At 45.4% G+C, this 12,487-nt stretch overlaps 1 protein-coding gene across 5 annotated transcripts in view; it reads left to right on the top strand.

Annotated features, from left to right (window-relative positions):
• HEATR1 (HEAT repeat containing 1) overlaps nt 1-12,487 on the top strand; it is a 47,919-nt gene that overhangs the window by 32,491 nt on the left and 2,941 nt on the right. For 4 of the 5 annotated variants that reach the window (XM_032608335.1, XM_032608332.1, XM_032608334.1 and 1 more), the window contains 14 exons: nt 788-1,018; nt 1,775-1,901; nt 3,325-3,485; nt 6,027-6,073; nt 6,177-6,300; nt 6,865-7,005; nt 7,520-7,809; nt 8,463-8,613; nt 9,588-9,746; nt 9,908-10,042; nt 10,169-10,273; nt 10,359-10,527; nt 11,244-11,398; nt 12,212-12,370. In XM_032608335.1, the coding sequence (XP_032464226.1) occupies nt 788-1,018; nt 1,775-1,901; nt 3,325-3,485; nt 6,027-6,073; nt 6,177-6,300; nt 6,865-7,005; nt 7,520-7,809; nt 8,463-8,613; nt 9,588-9,746; nt 9,908-10,042; nt 10,169-10,273; nt 10,359-10,527; nt 11,244-11,398; nt 12,212-12,370 (2,154 nt within the window). The other variant, XM_032608336.1, reaches the window with a different exon arrangement.

Below are 12,487 nucleotides of genomic sequence, written 5' to 3'. Positions count from 1 at the left end.
AGGAAAATAACGATATGCGTTAATATGGTATATGCCAGTGGTATTTGATAAACGCTGAAGAGTTCAGGATAGGGGAAGGTCCACGTGGGCCAGGATGACCACACAGACTTTATTAAGAACTGGACTTTGAATGGGTCTGAAGAGGAGATAGGATTTGCCCCCTGAAAGGGCAGGCAGTCCCTGTCTGCACAGGCAGTGGTGTGCGCAGAGTGTGTGAGGGACGTGGAGAGCCGAAGCGGGTGGAAGTAGGGGCACCGGGCTAGCCATTCGTGCAGGTGTTTGTTCCTTCATCCTTTCATCCGTTAGGCTGTTATCTTCTGAGCACCCACACCAGGTGGTTTGAACTTTATTCTGAAAGCATCAGGGAGCTGATGGCCTTGCCACACTCTGCTTTCAGATTAAACCGTTCTTCTCGAGGCACAACTCAAATCCTGCTTGGTTTTTGCAGGACGGCCCGAGAGCAGCCTTGCTCTCAGGGCCCGTCTTTGGCATCTGCCATCTAGTGCCTCCTGTTACCTTTTCACAAGTGTATTGTGTCGCGTGGAGATGATACATCTCCTTTGGGGAAGTGCTCACGCCATGCACTTTGTAGTCCCCTCAGGGCCACAGAGTGCTGAGGACATAATCTATATATGCTCCTTGAATACTTACCGATTGGTCTTTGATTGTTAGAATTCCTTTGATAACTTTTTCGGGGCACATCTGAAGGCCTTTCCGTGTCTGCTTATAGCTTGTCTCTCGGAGGGTTATTTGCGTCTACTCAGTGTCCCTGCTTGCTGTCCTGCAGTCTGATGGTGGCGACTCTGCAGAAGTCACGAGGAACGTGGAGGGCATCGTGGTCAAGATCATGAACGTGTTTGTGGACGCGCTGCCCCACGTGCCCGAGCACAGGCGCCTGCCTGTCCTCGTCCAGCTTGTTGGCACCCTGGGCGCAGAGAGATTCCTCTGGGTTCTCCTCCTCCTGCTGTTTGAACAGTATGTCACCAAAACAGTGCTGGTGGCTGCCTTCGGAGAAAAGGTCAGAGCGTAGGGCGCGGTGACAAGAAAAAACGGGGGGTGTTTCACACAGATTTTGTGTGACTTTCCACTTTAAACGTGGGGCTGGTGATGCCTAGTGTGCGCTACTTAACAGTGTGTGCGCAGAAGGGCTTTCAAAGGTGTTTCTAGCATTCTTTGAAATTGCTTCCAGAGCCTGAGGCACTGAATACCCTCCGGAGCAACAGGGCTTCTCCTGAGAGTGACTTGACTTTTCTAAGAAACTAGGCTGGTGCCATGCTGGGTGGGTGTATTTTAATTAAGCCCCAAAGAGTACAGCTGTACAGGAATTAAGCTGTCTCCTGAACATGGTGTTGAAGGCATTTTAGGGGGCAGGGGAGGAGGGTCGGTGTCACTGAAGTCACTGAGATGCAGGTGACAGTTTTGAAGAGAGATGAGGGCAGAAGTTACACGTCCAGGGCTGTTTTTAAATGGCTTCTTAGACGTGGAATCCAGGAATAGATCTAGAGCCTACTCCAAGTAAAGTAATATGTTCATTTCTGCCAGATATCATAATGCAGTTTATCCTGGAATTATGCCTCATAATTCTCATAAATTGGCTTTTTTATGTAAGAAGCTCAGTACCTGATTCCTCTGGTCATACACGTGACCATAAGGAACAGCGTGGAGTGGCTTTCTGTGCGAAGAAGTACTTTTAAAACGTTTCCCTTATTTGTACTTACTAAGTAACATAAATTGGAGAGGTACAGTTTATGACCTACTTCTCTCCTCTACACAGGATGCTGTTTTAGAGGCAGACACTGAATTTTGGATTTCAGTCTGTTGTGAATTTACTGTCCAGAATCAGATCCAAAGCTTGATGAATATCCTTGAGTACTTAATGAAGCTGCCAGAGGAAAAAGAAGGTGGGCATTAAGTCCGATGTTAATTACTGTTTAATCTGGAAGCTTGAGAGAGGCAGAAGGCAGCTTGTCTTCAGAACCCATGGTGCATCCTTAGAAGGATTTTTTAAAGTTAGTAATTTTTATTCGAGTATACGGTTGTTACCTTCTCAAATGTTGATGGAAAACAGTAAGTGGGATTTCTGCTTGCCGTTCCTAACACGTTGACTTTCAGACCTCTGTGCCTCTTTGTGGGCTGTGGAGTGTTCCAAGTGTCTGGGATGAATTGATGGTAAAGTGACAGCAAGTTAGCAGCATCTTATTAGCTGTATCTTAGTTTCCCCTTAAAATGCGAAGCTTTTTTTTTGTTTTTTGTCCTCGCTGTGCGGCTTGAGGGATCTTAGTTCCCCAACCAGGGACTGAACCTGGGCCACGGCAGTGAAAGCGCGGAGTCCTAACCACTGGCCCGCCAGGGAGTTCCCGTGAAGACCTTTATAAGAAGAAAAATAAAGCAGGTACCACAGCAGTGGTAACTCAATATGAAAATTTTATCACGTAGGGGTCTTGAAGAAAATTCCGCTAATTACAGCACCAATGAGGTTGGCTTAAGAAAGGGCTGACGTGTTGACTGTTCTTAGTTCTCTGCCTTTGGAGCAGAACAGTGAGGTACATTAGAAAGAAGGGTCTGAAGACTCCGCAGGGACTGTTGTCTGGGTGACCGGCCGTTTACCTTGTCTGCCCTGCTTGGCCAGGTTTGGGAGGGACAGAGCTGGGAGGCGCCGGTGAGCTGTGTGTGGTGACGTGCTGAGGACGAAGCCTTCATTCTGAGTCACTCTCTAGGACAGTGGTTTTTAAATGGCCCACCATGGACCCCCAGCCATGGCACCCCAACCCCTTTCATATTTGATACATTTGAATGTGGGATTGTACAGAGTTTTAGGACAGACATCTGCAGCTTTTAGAGTTGAATGTTGAAGGCAAGGGATGACCCTCCTTTAGTCTGTTGTGGGCCATCAAAGTAAATGTCTCTGCAGCTTTGGAAGTGGGGCATGGAGCCAGTTCAGACTCCTTTTGCAGTATCTTTGTCTTCTATTTATTTGTCTCAGTTACCTTATTTTTTGTTTGGTTGGTTTTGTCTTACATACTCTATTCTCAGGGCTGTTTGGGTACTTTCTTGGTAAATATACTCCTGTCTTTCACTGATTTAGAAGAGGAAAAACTGGGTATAACAAATTATATATACACATGCATATGTATAATAATATACATATTGTATATTATGTGTATAACAGAGTAACAGATTTCTCTCTAGAAATCGTATGAATTTGAATGTGGGATTCAAATTTGAATTCAAATTCAAATTACCCTGCTCATTATGTCTGTATCTGTATACCAAAGAATCAGGTCGAAGATGAGTGAGGTCACTTGTTTTGTTGCTCTGTTTCAGAAACCCTTCCCACATCAGTATCTTACAAGAGCGAATCACAAGAAGAAATGCTACAGGTTTTTAACATAGATGCTCACACTAGCAAGCAACTGCGGCATTTTAAATTTTTGTCAGTGTCCTTCATGTCTCAGCTCCTGGCTTCCAATAATTTTATCAGAAAGGTGAGCTGTTCTTTAAATGTGTTTGCTTTTTCTGAAGGAACTGTGTTTCAGGCTAGTAAAAACAGCTCGGCAAGTGTCTCATGAAAACGTGAGGCATGCCTGTAATAGAAACAGGTAGTGCTCTTCACCTCAACATGAACACCCGTTGGGCACGATCTACTAAGACTGTATATACATAAACCCTGTGGCTCAGCAGTTCTGTTCTCAAGTGGTATATACCCGCAGAAGTGTGTGAACATGTGCACCAAAAGACATCGACAAGAATGTTCGTGGTAGCATTGTTCATGGTGCCCAGAACTGGCCACAACCCAAGTGTCCATCATCAGTGGAGTGGACAGAGCGTCTCGTCATAGCTGGACGTGGGTGCACCTCAGTGACACACAGCTATCTGGTGACTCGTCAGCATAACATCGAAGGAGAGAAGGCAGACACAGAGCAACGCATCCTGTGATCCCGGTTGTATGAAGTTCAGAAACAGGCAAAGCACGCCTGTGGTTTTAGACGTAACAACAGTGTCTATCTTTGGGAAGGAGGAAAGGGCAGGGTCAAGTAGGGGAAGGACTCTGAGGTGCTGATAACATGCTGTTTCTTTACCCAAATATAGCGAGCTCTACACACATGATTCGTGCACCTTTCTGTTTGTGTGCTAAACTTTAAATTAGAGAGGAAGAAGGAAATACAGAAACAAAATGAAGAAATAAAGAAACAGAAAGGAGGATCCAGGGTCATGACCAGGAACGTAAGAATGGCTGAGCATTCAAATATCTGTATTCTGTTTCTGTTATAATGCATGAACAGATCCGGGGGAGACCTGTGATCATTGAAATATTTAGAGAAAGAATTCAGTGAATCCAGCGCTTATTCGTGATTTCAGAAAAATAATCCTCACCACTGTGAGATGGACAGAACTCCTCAGCCTGATAAAGACATCCGTCAGAAGCCTGTGGTTCGCAGCACACTTCATGATGACACATGTGCCTGTTACAGTCTGGAACAAAGGCGCCCTCGGTCACTATTCCTACTCAGCAAAAGAAATGAAGTGTAAGAATCAGAAAGAAAGAGACTTGATGAACTTGTAGAACTGGGAGTTAGCTCAGCAAGCTCACTTGAGAGTGATCAGTGTAGACATTGCTCTGTGTCCAGCAGGCTTGCCGAGGACGGCGGTGCTTCCCAAGCACGCGGGCGGGTCAGTGTGACTGGACATCAGGCGGACACACCCATGCGATGTAAGAAACGTGCTCCATGGCTGGTAGCACCGCATGGCAGTGGGGCGAGAAAAAGGTCCAAGAACTAGAGCTGGCACGGTCTGTTTTCCAAGTGGGGGGAAGAAAGACTGATCTTACATATAAACAAAAAACAGTTTTAGGTGGATTAAAAACTTCAGTGTGAAAAGAATTACTTAGCACTTTGAGAAGAAAACCAAGGGAAAAACATCGTTGTACCTGGAGGGTGGAAAAGAATTTCTTAAGAACTTGAACCGAAAGCCACCATAAACAATGAAAAGAAAGCCACAGACTAAAAGAAGGGTATTGCTATTTATAAATCAAGAAGCATCTGTTTCTGTTAGGACAACTGGCAAAGAATATGAATTCATTGAAGAGGAATCACAAATGGCCAATGTGACAAAACAACCTCCCTAGTAAGAAGGAAAATTCAGATTATAGAGGATACCACCATGATGTTGTCAAACTGGCAGGAAGTTTAAAGTTGTTAATACAGGAAGTGGCAAGGCTTGGGGGGGACAGTCATTTTTGTACAGTGATGGGTGGCAGGAGTTGGTACAGCCACTTCAGAAAGTGCGGGGCAGTGTCCATTCAAAGTGAAGATGCTCACCCCTGCTATCTAGCAGTTTCCTTTCTCTACGAAAACTTGCCTAGATGCTCAAGGAGAAAGGTTCTTTTTTAGCACTGTTACTAACGGGGGGGAAAAAAGGGCCATAAAACTAAATATCTACCAAGAGAGGTGAGTGAATAAATAAGTCGTGGTACATGGAGAGGAATACTGTGTGCAGTTAAAACGAATGAACTAGAACAACGTAAGTTACCATAGATAGATCTCAAAAATCTAATATAATCAAGAAAGTATGTTGCCAGCTGATATGTACTGTTTGATAACATTCAGCCACAGATTCAGGTTTGTGGGGCTTGGGGTGGAAGGAGATTGGGATTAGGGAACGATACAGAGGGGACTACAGCTGTGTCCTTAAGTTTAATATCTTAAAATTAGATATGGGCTAACGAAAGATTAGCACTTTAGAAAACTAATAGGTGTTAATCGTTTGCTGTATATTTCTGAATCTTTGTAGTACTTTACAGATAGTATGAATATCTATAGAATGTAATCAAAATAAGTGAAAAGACTAATTAAATTAAGGGAAATGGAGTTATTACAGTATGACGGGGTGATCTGGACCTGATTAACTTGTAATGTCAGAAAACACTGGGGAGTGAGTTGGTCGGTCTCCGATGTTTCATTGCATTTCAAATGATTTTTCATCATCGGCTGTCATATTGTTCTAATGACGCCTTCTTTAAAATTTAGGTAGTTGAAAGTGGCGGTCCTCAGGTGTTGACAGGCCTTGAACAGAGGTATGTTACTTTTTAAAATTCGTATTTGGAAATAATTTCAAACTTTTAATCAAAAAGCTGGAAGAATAGCACACAAGACTCTTACGAGTCTCCTGTGTTTCAGGTTGCTAGAAATGGTTCTTGGCTACATTAATGCTGTAGCACAGTCCATGGAAAGAAACGCAGACAAGCTCACTGGGAAGTTTTGGCGAGCACTCCTCAGTAAAGCTTATGACATGCTGGACAAGGTGGGTGTTTATTTCTCCCTGTCTTCTGTGTTTTGTTGCTGTTCTATGTCACCGTAAAGTTATTTAACAGAAAGTTTTACTTTAAGAGTAAACTTAGCAAATAGCTTAACAGAAGGCAGCCCAGATTTTTCTTGGAAAAGAATCTCTTGATGACTGGAGATCATTTTATCTGGAAAACAGTTGTTTCCCTACCAATTATGAGAACATGTGCCTCAGTAAATATGATGCTTTAAATATTGATTCATGTCCCGCTATATAATGTTCGCTCAGTGGAGTTTCTAGTTCATCAGTAAAATCACTGGCCAAGACCACTGTTTAAGATCCAGCTGGATTGCTTAGCTCCATGGCATTGAGCCGTTCACTTAGTGTGAGCATCCTTTTGTTGTTGTTTGATAAATGTGGTTAGTAATGCCTCCCTAAAAGGTTAGTCTAACAACTAGATAGTGAGTGAAAATGCCTCGCACCTAGAAGGTGTGCAGCGAATGGAAGTCTGTCTTAAATGAGTCATCTTCCCTTTTGTATTTTTTATTTTCCTTTTTTGTTAAATGTAAAACTGCTGTGTAGGTCAATGCCTTGCTGCCCACAGAAACCTTCATCCCTGTGATCAGAGGGCTGCTGGAGAACCCACTGCCCTCTGTTCGCCGGAAAGCTTTGGATCTTTTGAACAACAAATTACAGCAGAAAACCTCCTGGAAGAAGAAAATTGTAAGTGAAGACTGTGCTACAGACCCATTTCCCATTCTTTGCTTTATCAGAGCTGCATTTAACTGCTTGAAGTTTCTCCAGTGGTACAATTTAAATAAGTGTATTATTATCCAAATACAGTGCTGTGATGCGCGTGTGTTTAAAATGTGGCGCTAATTCTGATAGGAGCCACGTATATACGTGTTATAGGAGCTCTTAGCGTGGAATTGCACCCTAGCGGTATTCTGGCTTAATATGGACCATATGTTGCCTTAACTTTAGCACGATTCTAATCCTCCTTCACTCCACACGGGTAGAGTGCTTCATATAAATACAGAATTGGTCGCAAGCACATGCGTCCATTTATCGGTAAATAAAGCAGATGGAGAAAAGGTCGCTTGTGTTTAATCGTGTGGCACAGGACGTCTTGGTCTGATCTCCATTTAGGCAGAGTCTCAAGCAGTAAAACTGGAGAAAAGGACTAGCATTTTGTTTGCACCTTTAGTTATGTGGGACGGTGGGCTGCCTTTTTCAGGTTTACCACTTCCTGGAACTGGTCCCAGTCCTTGTGGCCATGGTGAAGCATAAAAGAAAGACATTAGAAGAACAGCCAATCAACAGACAGACAGCCTTGTACACCTTAAAGCTTTTATGCAAGAATTTTGGTGCAGAAAATCCAGAGCCTTTTGTCCCTGTGCTGAACACTGCCGTGAGGCTGATTGCTCTAGGAACAAAGGAGGAGAAGAACGTCCTGGGGGGTGCCCTGCTGTGTGTGGCCGAGGTGATCTCCACGCTGGAAGCCCTGGCCATCCCTCAGCTCCCCAGGTATGTCGAGGGGACCGGACACAAGACCACCGCACGAGGTTTCTGGTATCAGCTGGAAAATAAAAGCTTAGTGACTTTTTCCCGAGTGTCAGTAGAAGTTTCATAAAATTAGATTTGTCAGAGAAGTGACCTTTTCTTCAAACCGGAAAATAATAACATTCTCGTTTACCTGGTGTGTATTGTCCCCCAGTTTTTGCTCCTCTTTGACCAGCGTTCCTCAGAAGCAGTAGGTGACAACACTGCTTCGTACAGGGGCCCAGCCGGTTGGGCCACAGCTGCCAGGTGCTGGCTCTCTCGTCGGCTCTGGTGTTTGCCATCGTGCAGCCTCGCCAGCTGGCCAGGGTTACGCGGCCTATTAGAGCTTTGCCGTCTACAAATCGAGGCAGCACCAACCTCACGGGATGCCCGTGGGGCAGTGCGTGCAGGGCTTTTTTGCCTGACACACAGCAAGTGTTAAACTGCAAGGTGGTGGTGTTATTTAAGGTGATGTTGTGTCAGTACTGTGGGCACTGGGAGAGCTCTCGCTCTCGGTCACGTAAACCGTGTAGACGTTTTGTGGGATGTCAGAGATGTAACGGACACGGTTATTTGGATTTTTTCAGAGTGACTTCTGCTCCGTTATCCTCAAAGAAACTTGTGCCCTTTCTTTCCAGCCTGATGCCGCCGTTGCTGACAACCATGAGGCGCGCCCGCGACCTGGCCTCGGGCGAGGTCTACCTGCTCAGCGCCCTGGTGGCCCTGCAGAAGGTGGCTGGGACCCTGCCGCACTTCATCAGCCCCTACCTGGAAGGTGTCTTGTTGCAGGTGAGCTGGTGACCGCGGGGGAGGGGAACGCTTACAGATCTGATCATTTTATTTGTGCTTGACATCTTTCGTTTGGCAGGAGGATTCTTATTTCTGAAAAGAGGTGCTTGTTTTTAGTGAATGTGTCCCTTTTTCACTGCCATCATCCCTCCTGTTTAGTCATGACATTGGTATGGGTGTCATGAGGCTCTTCTCTTTTTTGACTTTGCAGGATGTATTTCATTGCTTTCCTCCCCCCCCCCCCGCCGTGAGCTCCTTGGCCTTGGTCTGGTAGAGCTGCTTGTAGAAACAGGCACGCCCACTTAGTTCTTCACGTGAAGGTTTCTTAACCCTAAGGCGTCTGTCAGGGCGGAATGCCTGTGTTGCAGTCCAGACGGCGGACTAATGGCATTTCCAACAGAATGCAAATGCCCGAGTGGCCTCCCGCCCCACCCCGTGCTGTTGCATTGATCACTGGCCGTTTATGAGGTTAGGAGCCTTAAGTGCCGTGATGCAGATGACTTAACCGGTTCACGTACTCTCCAGCCAGGCCTTGAAGGTAGACTTCTTATAGAAAGGGACCTCTGCATCTGAGGAGCTTTCTAGATTCTTCAGCAAAGGAGAACGTGACTGTCTCTCCTCACGGGCCCCGGATTCCTGTTCTCTAAGATCGTCGTTCTGAGAGCTCTGTGTCCTGCCTTCCACCATCTGCCTGCATCCCTGACTCCCTCTTGGAAAGAGGCATCTGTCCATTTTTATCTATTTAATTTATGTTAAGTACTACAAATAAATATTTCTTTTTATTTATTTTATTTTCACATTCGGGGTTGGCATTAAAAGGAATCCTGTGTTGATGCTGAGTGCACTGAACTTTCCCAGTCACCAGCGTTTGGACTGGCTTTTCCATCCTTACCAGGACTTTCTGTAAGTGTGTAGACAGATGCTCCCGGCGAGGACCCGTGGTGGCCTTGATCGTTGTTGTTATATTCCTACAGGTGATTCACTTGGAGAAAATCACTAGTGAAATAGCTCCTGCCTCCCAGGCTAATGTCCATCTCATGTCCCTTAAAAAGACCCTGGCTACCACGCTGTCACCCCGAGTCTTACTGCCAGCCATCAACAAGACATACAAGCAGATTGAGAAGAACTGGAAGGTTAGACCGTACTGGGTATTAGACTTCGGAGGAGGGAGATGTGGTACTGAAATGTTTAGATTTTCACTTAAAGAAGAATATGGTGGTTTAATTCCATTATAAATGCATTAATGAACTAGAGGAATATTAACAACTGGCGTGTCTCTTGACTGTGTTTTCAGAATCTCATGGGCCCATTTATGAGCATCTTGTGCGAGCACATCGGGGTGATGAGGAAGGAGGAGCTCGCCTCCCACCAGCCCCAGCTCACCACGTTCTTCCTGGAGGCCCTGGACCTCCGCGCCCAGCACTCTGAGGTAGGCGTGTTCCCCGCCCCCGACCCCCCGTCCTGAACTTCTCAGCTGACTCAGACCTGTTGTACTTGTCAAAGTTAGGGCTAGATGTCACTACTCTGGCTAACAAATCAGCTCTTCTGTTTTCAGAATGATCTGGAGGAAATTGGAAAAACGGAAAATTACATCATTGACTGTCTCATGGCCATGGTTGTAAAACTTTCTGAGGCCACATTCAGACCCCTGTTCTTCAAGGTGAGCTCTTTTCCTCTACTTCTCCTTTTACTCACGTATCAGTTGTAAGATCTGAAGAAGAAACTAATGCTACTTTGTCTTTTAGCTGTTTGATTGGGCTAAAACAGAGGACGCCCCAAAGGACAGACTGTTGACATTTTACAACTTGGCAGATTGCATTGCTGAAAAACTGAAAGGGCTTTTTACCCTGTTTGCTGGCCACTTAGTGAAGCCTTTCGCTGACACCTTGAACCAGGTGAACATCTCCAAAACAGGTAGGTAGCTGACTCCAGGTCAGCTGGCGCCCTTGCTCTGTGCACCTTAGCGGGATGCAGTGAGTATAAGGAAGGTGGATTCTTTATAGTCAGTTGTCAGACACTGAAGTGTTGTAGCACTTTTCCTTTAGCAGTTAATTAATGTTATTAATTAACTGACTCACTTGGGAGGAAGACTAAATGGGCAGTCCTGTGTTATTGGAAGTAACTCTAAAACATTAAGATTGGTTTATTTCTTAATGCTAATAAGCAGTCCACTTGCCAAACTAAGCAATCTTAATAAGCAAGAATCTTTTTTTTTTTTTTTGCGGCCCGCGGGCCTCTCACTGCCGTGGCCTCTCCCGTTGTGGAGCACAGGCTCAGCAGCCATGGCTCACGGGCCCAGCTGCTCCGCGGCTTGTGGGATCTTCCCAGACCGGGGCACGAACCCGTGTCCCCTGCATCGGCAGGCGGACTCTCAACCACTGCGCCTCCAGGGAAGCCCTTAATAACCAAGAATCTTAACAACTCTGAAAGAACAGATCACTCCCCCAAGAGACCGTCCATTTAATTTGTGCTCTGCCTTCATCCTGATTGTGATTTCTAGATCATTTTAGAAATAACCTTCTGGTTATAGTTCTGTTAATAGCGATTTGAAGGTAAACATTGGAGATCAAATTGTGAAATTCAGTTTTTTGTTATTTTTGTTTCCATTTGTTTCTCTCCCCTATCTACAGATGAAGCGTTTTTTGACTCTGAACGTGACCCTGAAAAGTGCTGCTTGCTACTGCAGTTTATTCTGAACTGTTTATATAAAATCTTCCTCTTTGACACCCAGCATTTTCTAAGTAGAGAGAGAGCAGAAGCCTTGATGATGCCCCTGGTGGATCAGGTAACCAGTGGAATCATCTTCTGTTAAAAGATAAGCCATCAGGGCTTCCCTGGTGGCGCAGTGGTTGAGAGTCCGCCTGCCGATGCAGGGGACACGGGTTCGTGCCCCGGTCTGGGAAGATCCCACATGCCGTGGAGCGGCTGGGCCCGTGAGCCATGGCTGCTGAGCCTGCGCGTCCGGAGCCTGTGCTCCGCAACAGGAGAGGCCACAGCAGTGAGGGGCCCGCGTACTGCAAAAAAAAAAAAAAAAAAAAAAAAAAAAAAAAAAAAAAAAAAAAAAAAAAAAAAGATAAGCCATCAGTGTTACATGCCTGCAGGGTTTATATCAACCAGAACCACAGTTTGCTGGTGTTTTTTTCCTTTTCATGAAATTTTTATTTTAAAATTGATTTCTCATTTTTCATGGATGTATTAATAACTTATCTTTGTAGCGGCATTTACCGAGTGTTACTTTAAATTTTTTCAAATAAGAGATATGATGTAAGGTGTATTAAGTTTTTAAGTCTTAAAAACTGGGTTCATTGAGAATGTGTCAGGGTCTGGCTGCCCTCCTCTCAGGTTCTGCAGGGGGAAAGGGATGATGCTAAGGGCTGTGATTCCATTTGAGTTCTTATAAGGTAGTAAACTTGTTCTCTTTCTCTCTCTCTCTCTCTCTCTCTCTCGAGAGCAAACAGTACCTGGTTTTTGAGAATAAACAGCACCTTGGTTTTTGAGCCTGCTGATATCAGGAAGGGTAGTAAAGTACTACATACACTGAGTATTTTCTCAAACAGCAGTGAGACCCGTTGCTCAGTCCTTGTCTCACTGTTAACAGCTGGAAAACAGGCTTGGAGGAGAAGAGAAGTTCCAGGAACGGGTGACGAAGCACCTGATCCCATGCCTTGCACAGTTCGCAGTGGCCATGGCAGACGACTCGCTTTGGAAACCACTGAACTACCAGATCCTGCTGAAGATGAGGGACTCCTCACCCAAGGTTAGGAGCTGCAGTGCCAGCAGGGATGCTGTGCGCTCTCCCTGGGGCCTCACCGGTCTGCACTGCTGCGTGTCTTCTAGCACCAGGGTTCGGCTGTGTCAGGCAGAAGGTTGAGCC

The sequence above is a fragment of the Phocoena sinus genome, chromosome 16, assembly GCF_008692025.1.
Source record: "Phocoena sinus isolate mPhoSin1 chromosome 16, mPhoSin1.pri, whole genome shotgun sequence".
In the NCBI taxonomy this organism is placed as follows: domain Eukaryota; kingdom Metazoa; phylum Chordata; class Mammalia; order Artiodactyla; family Phocoenidae; genus Phocoena; species Phocoena sinus.
The sequence above is the reverse complement of the archived record's forward strand: the minus strand, read 5'-3'. Positions and strand labels throughout refer to the sequence as shown.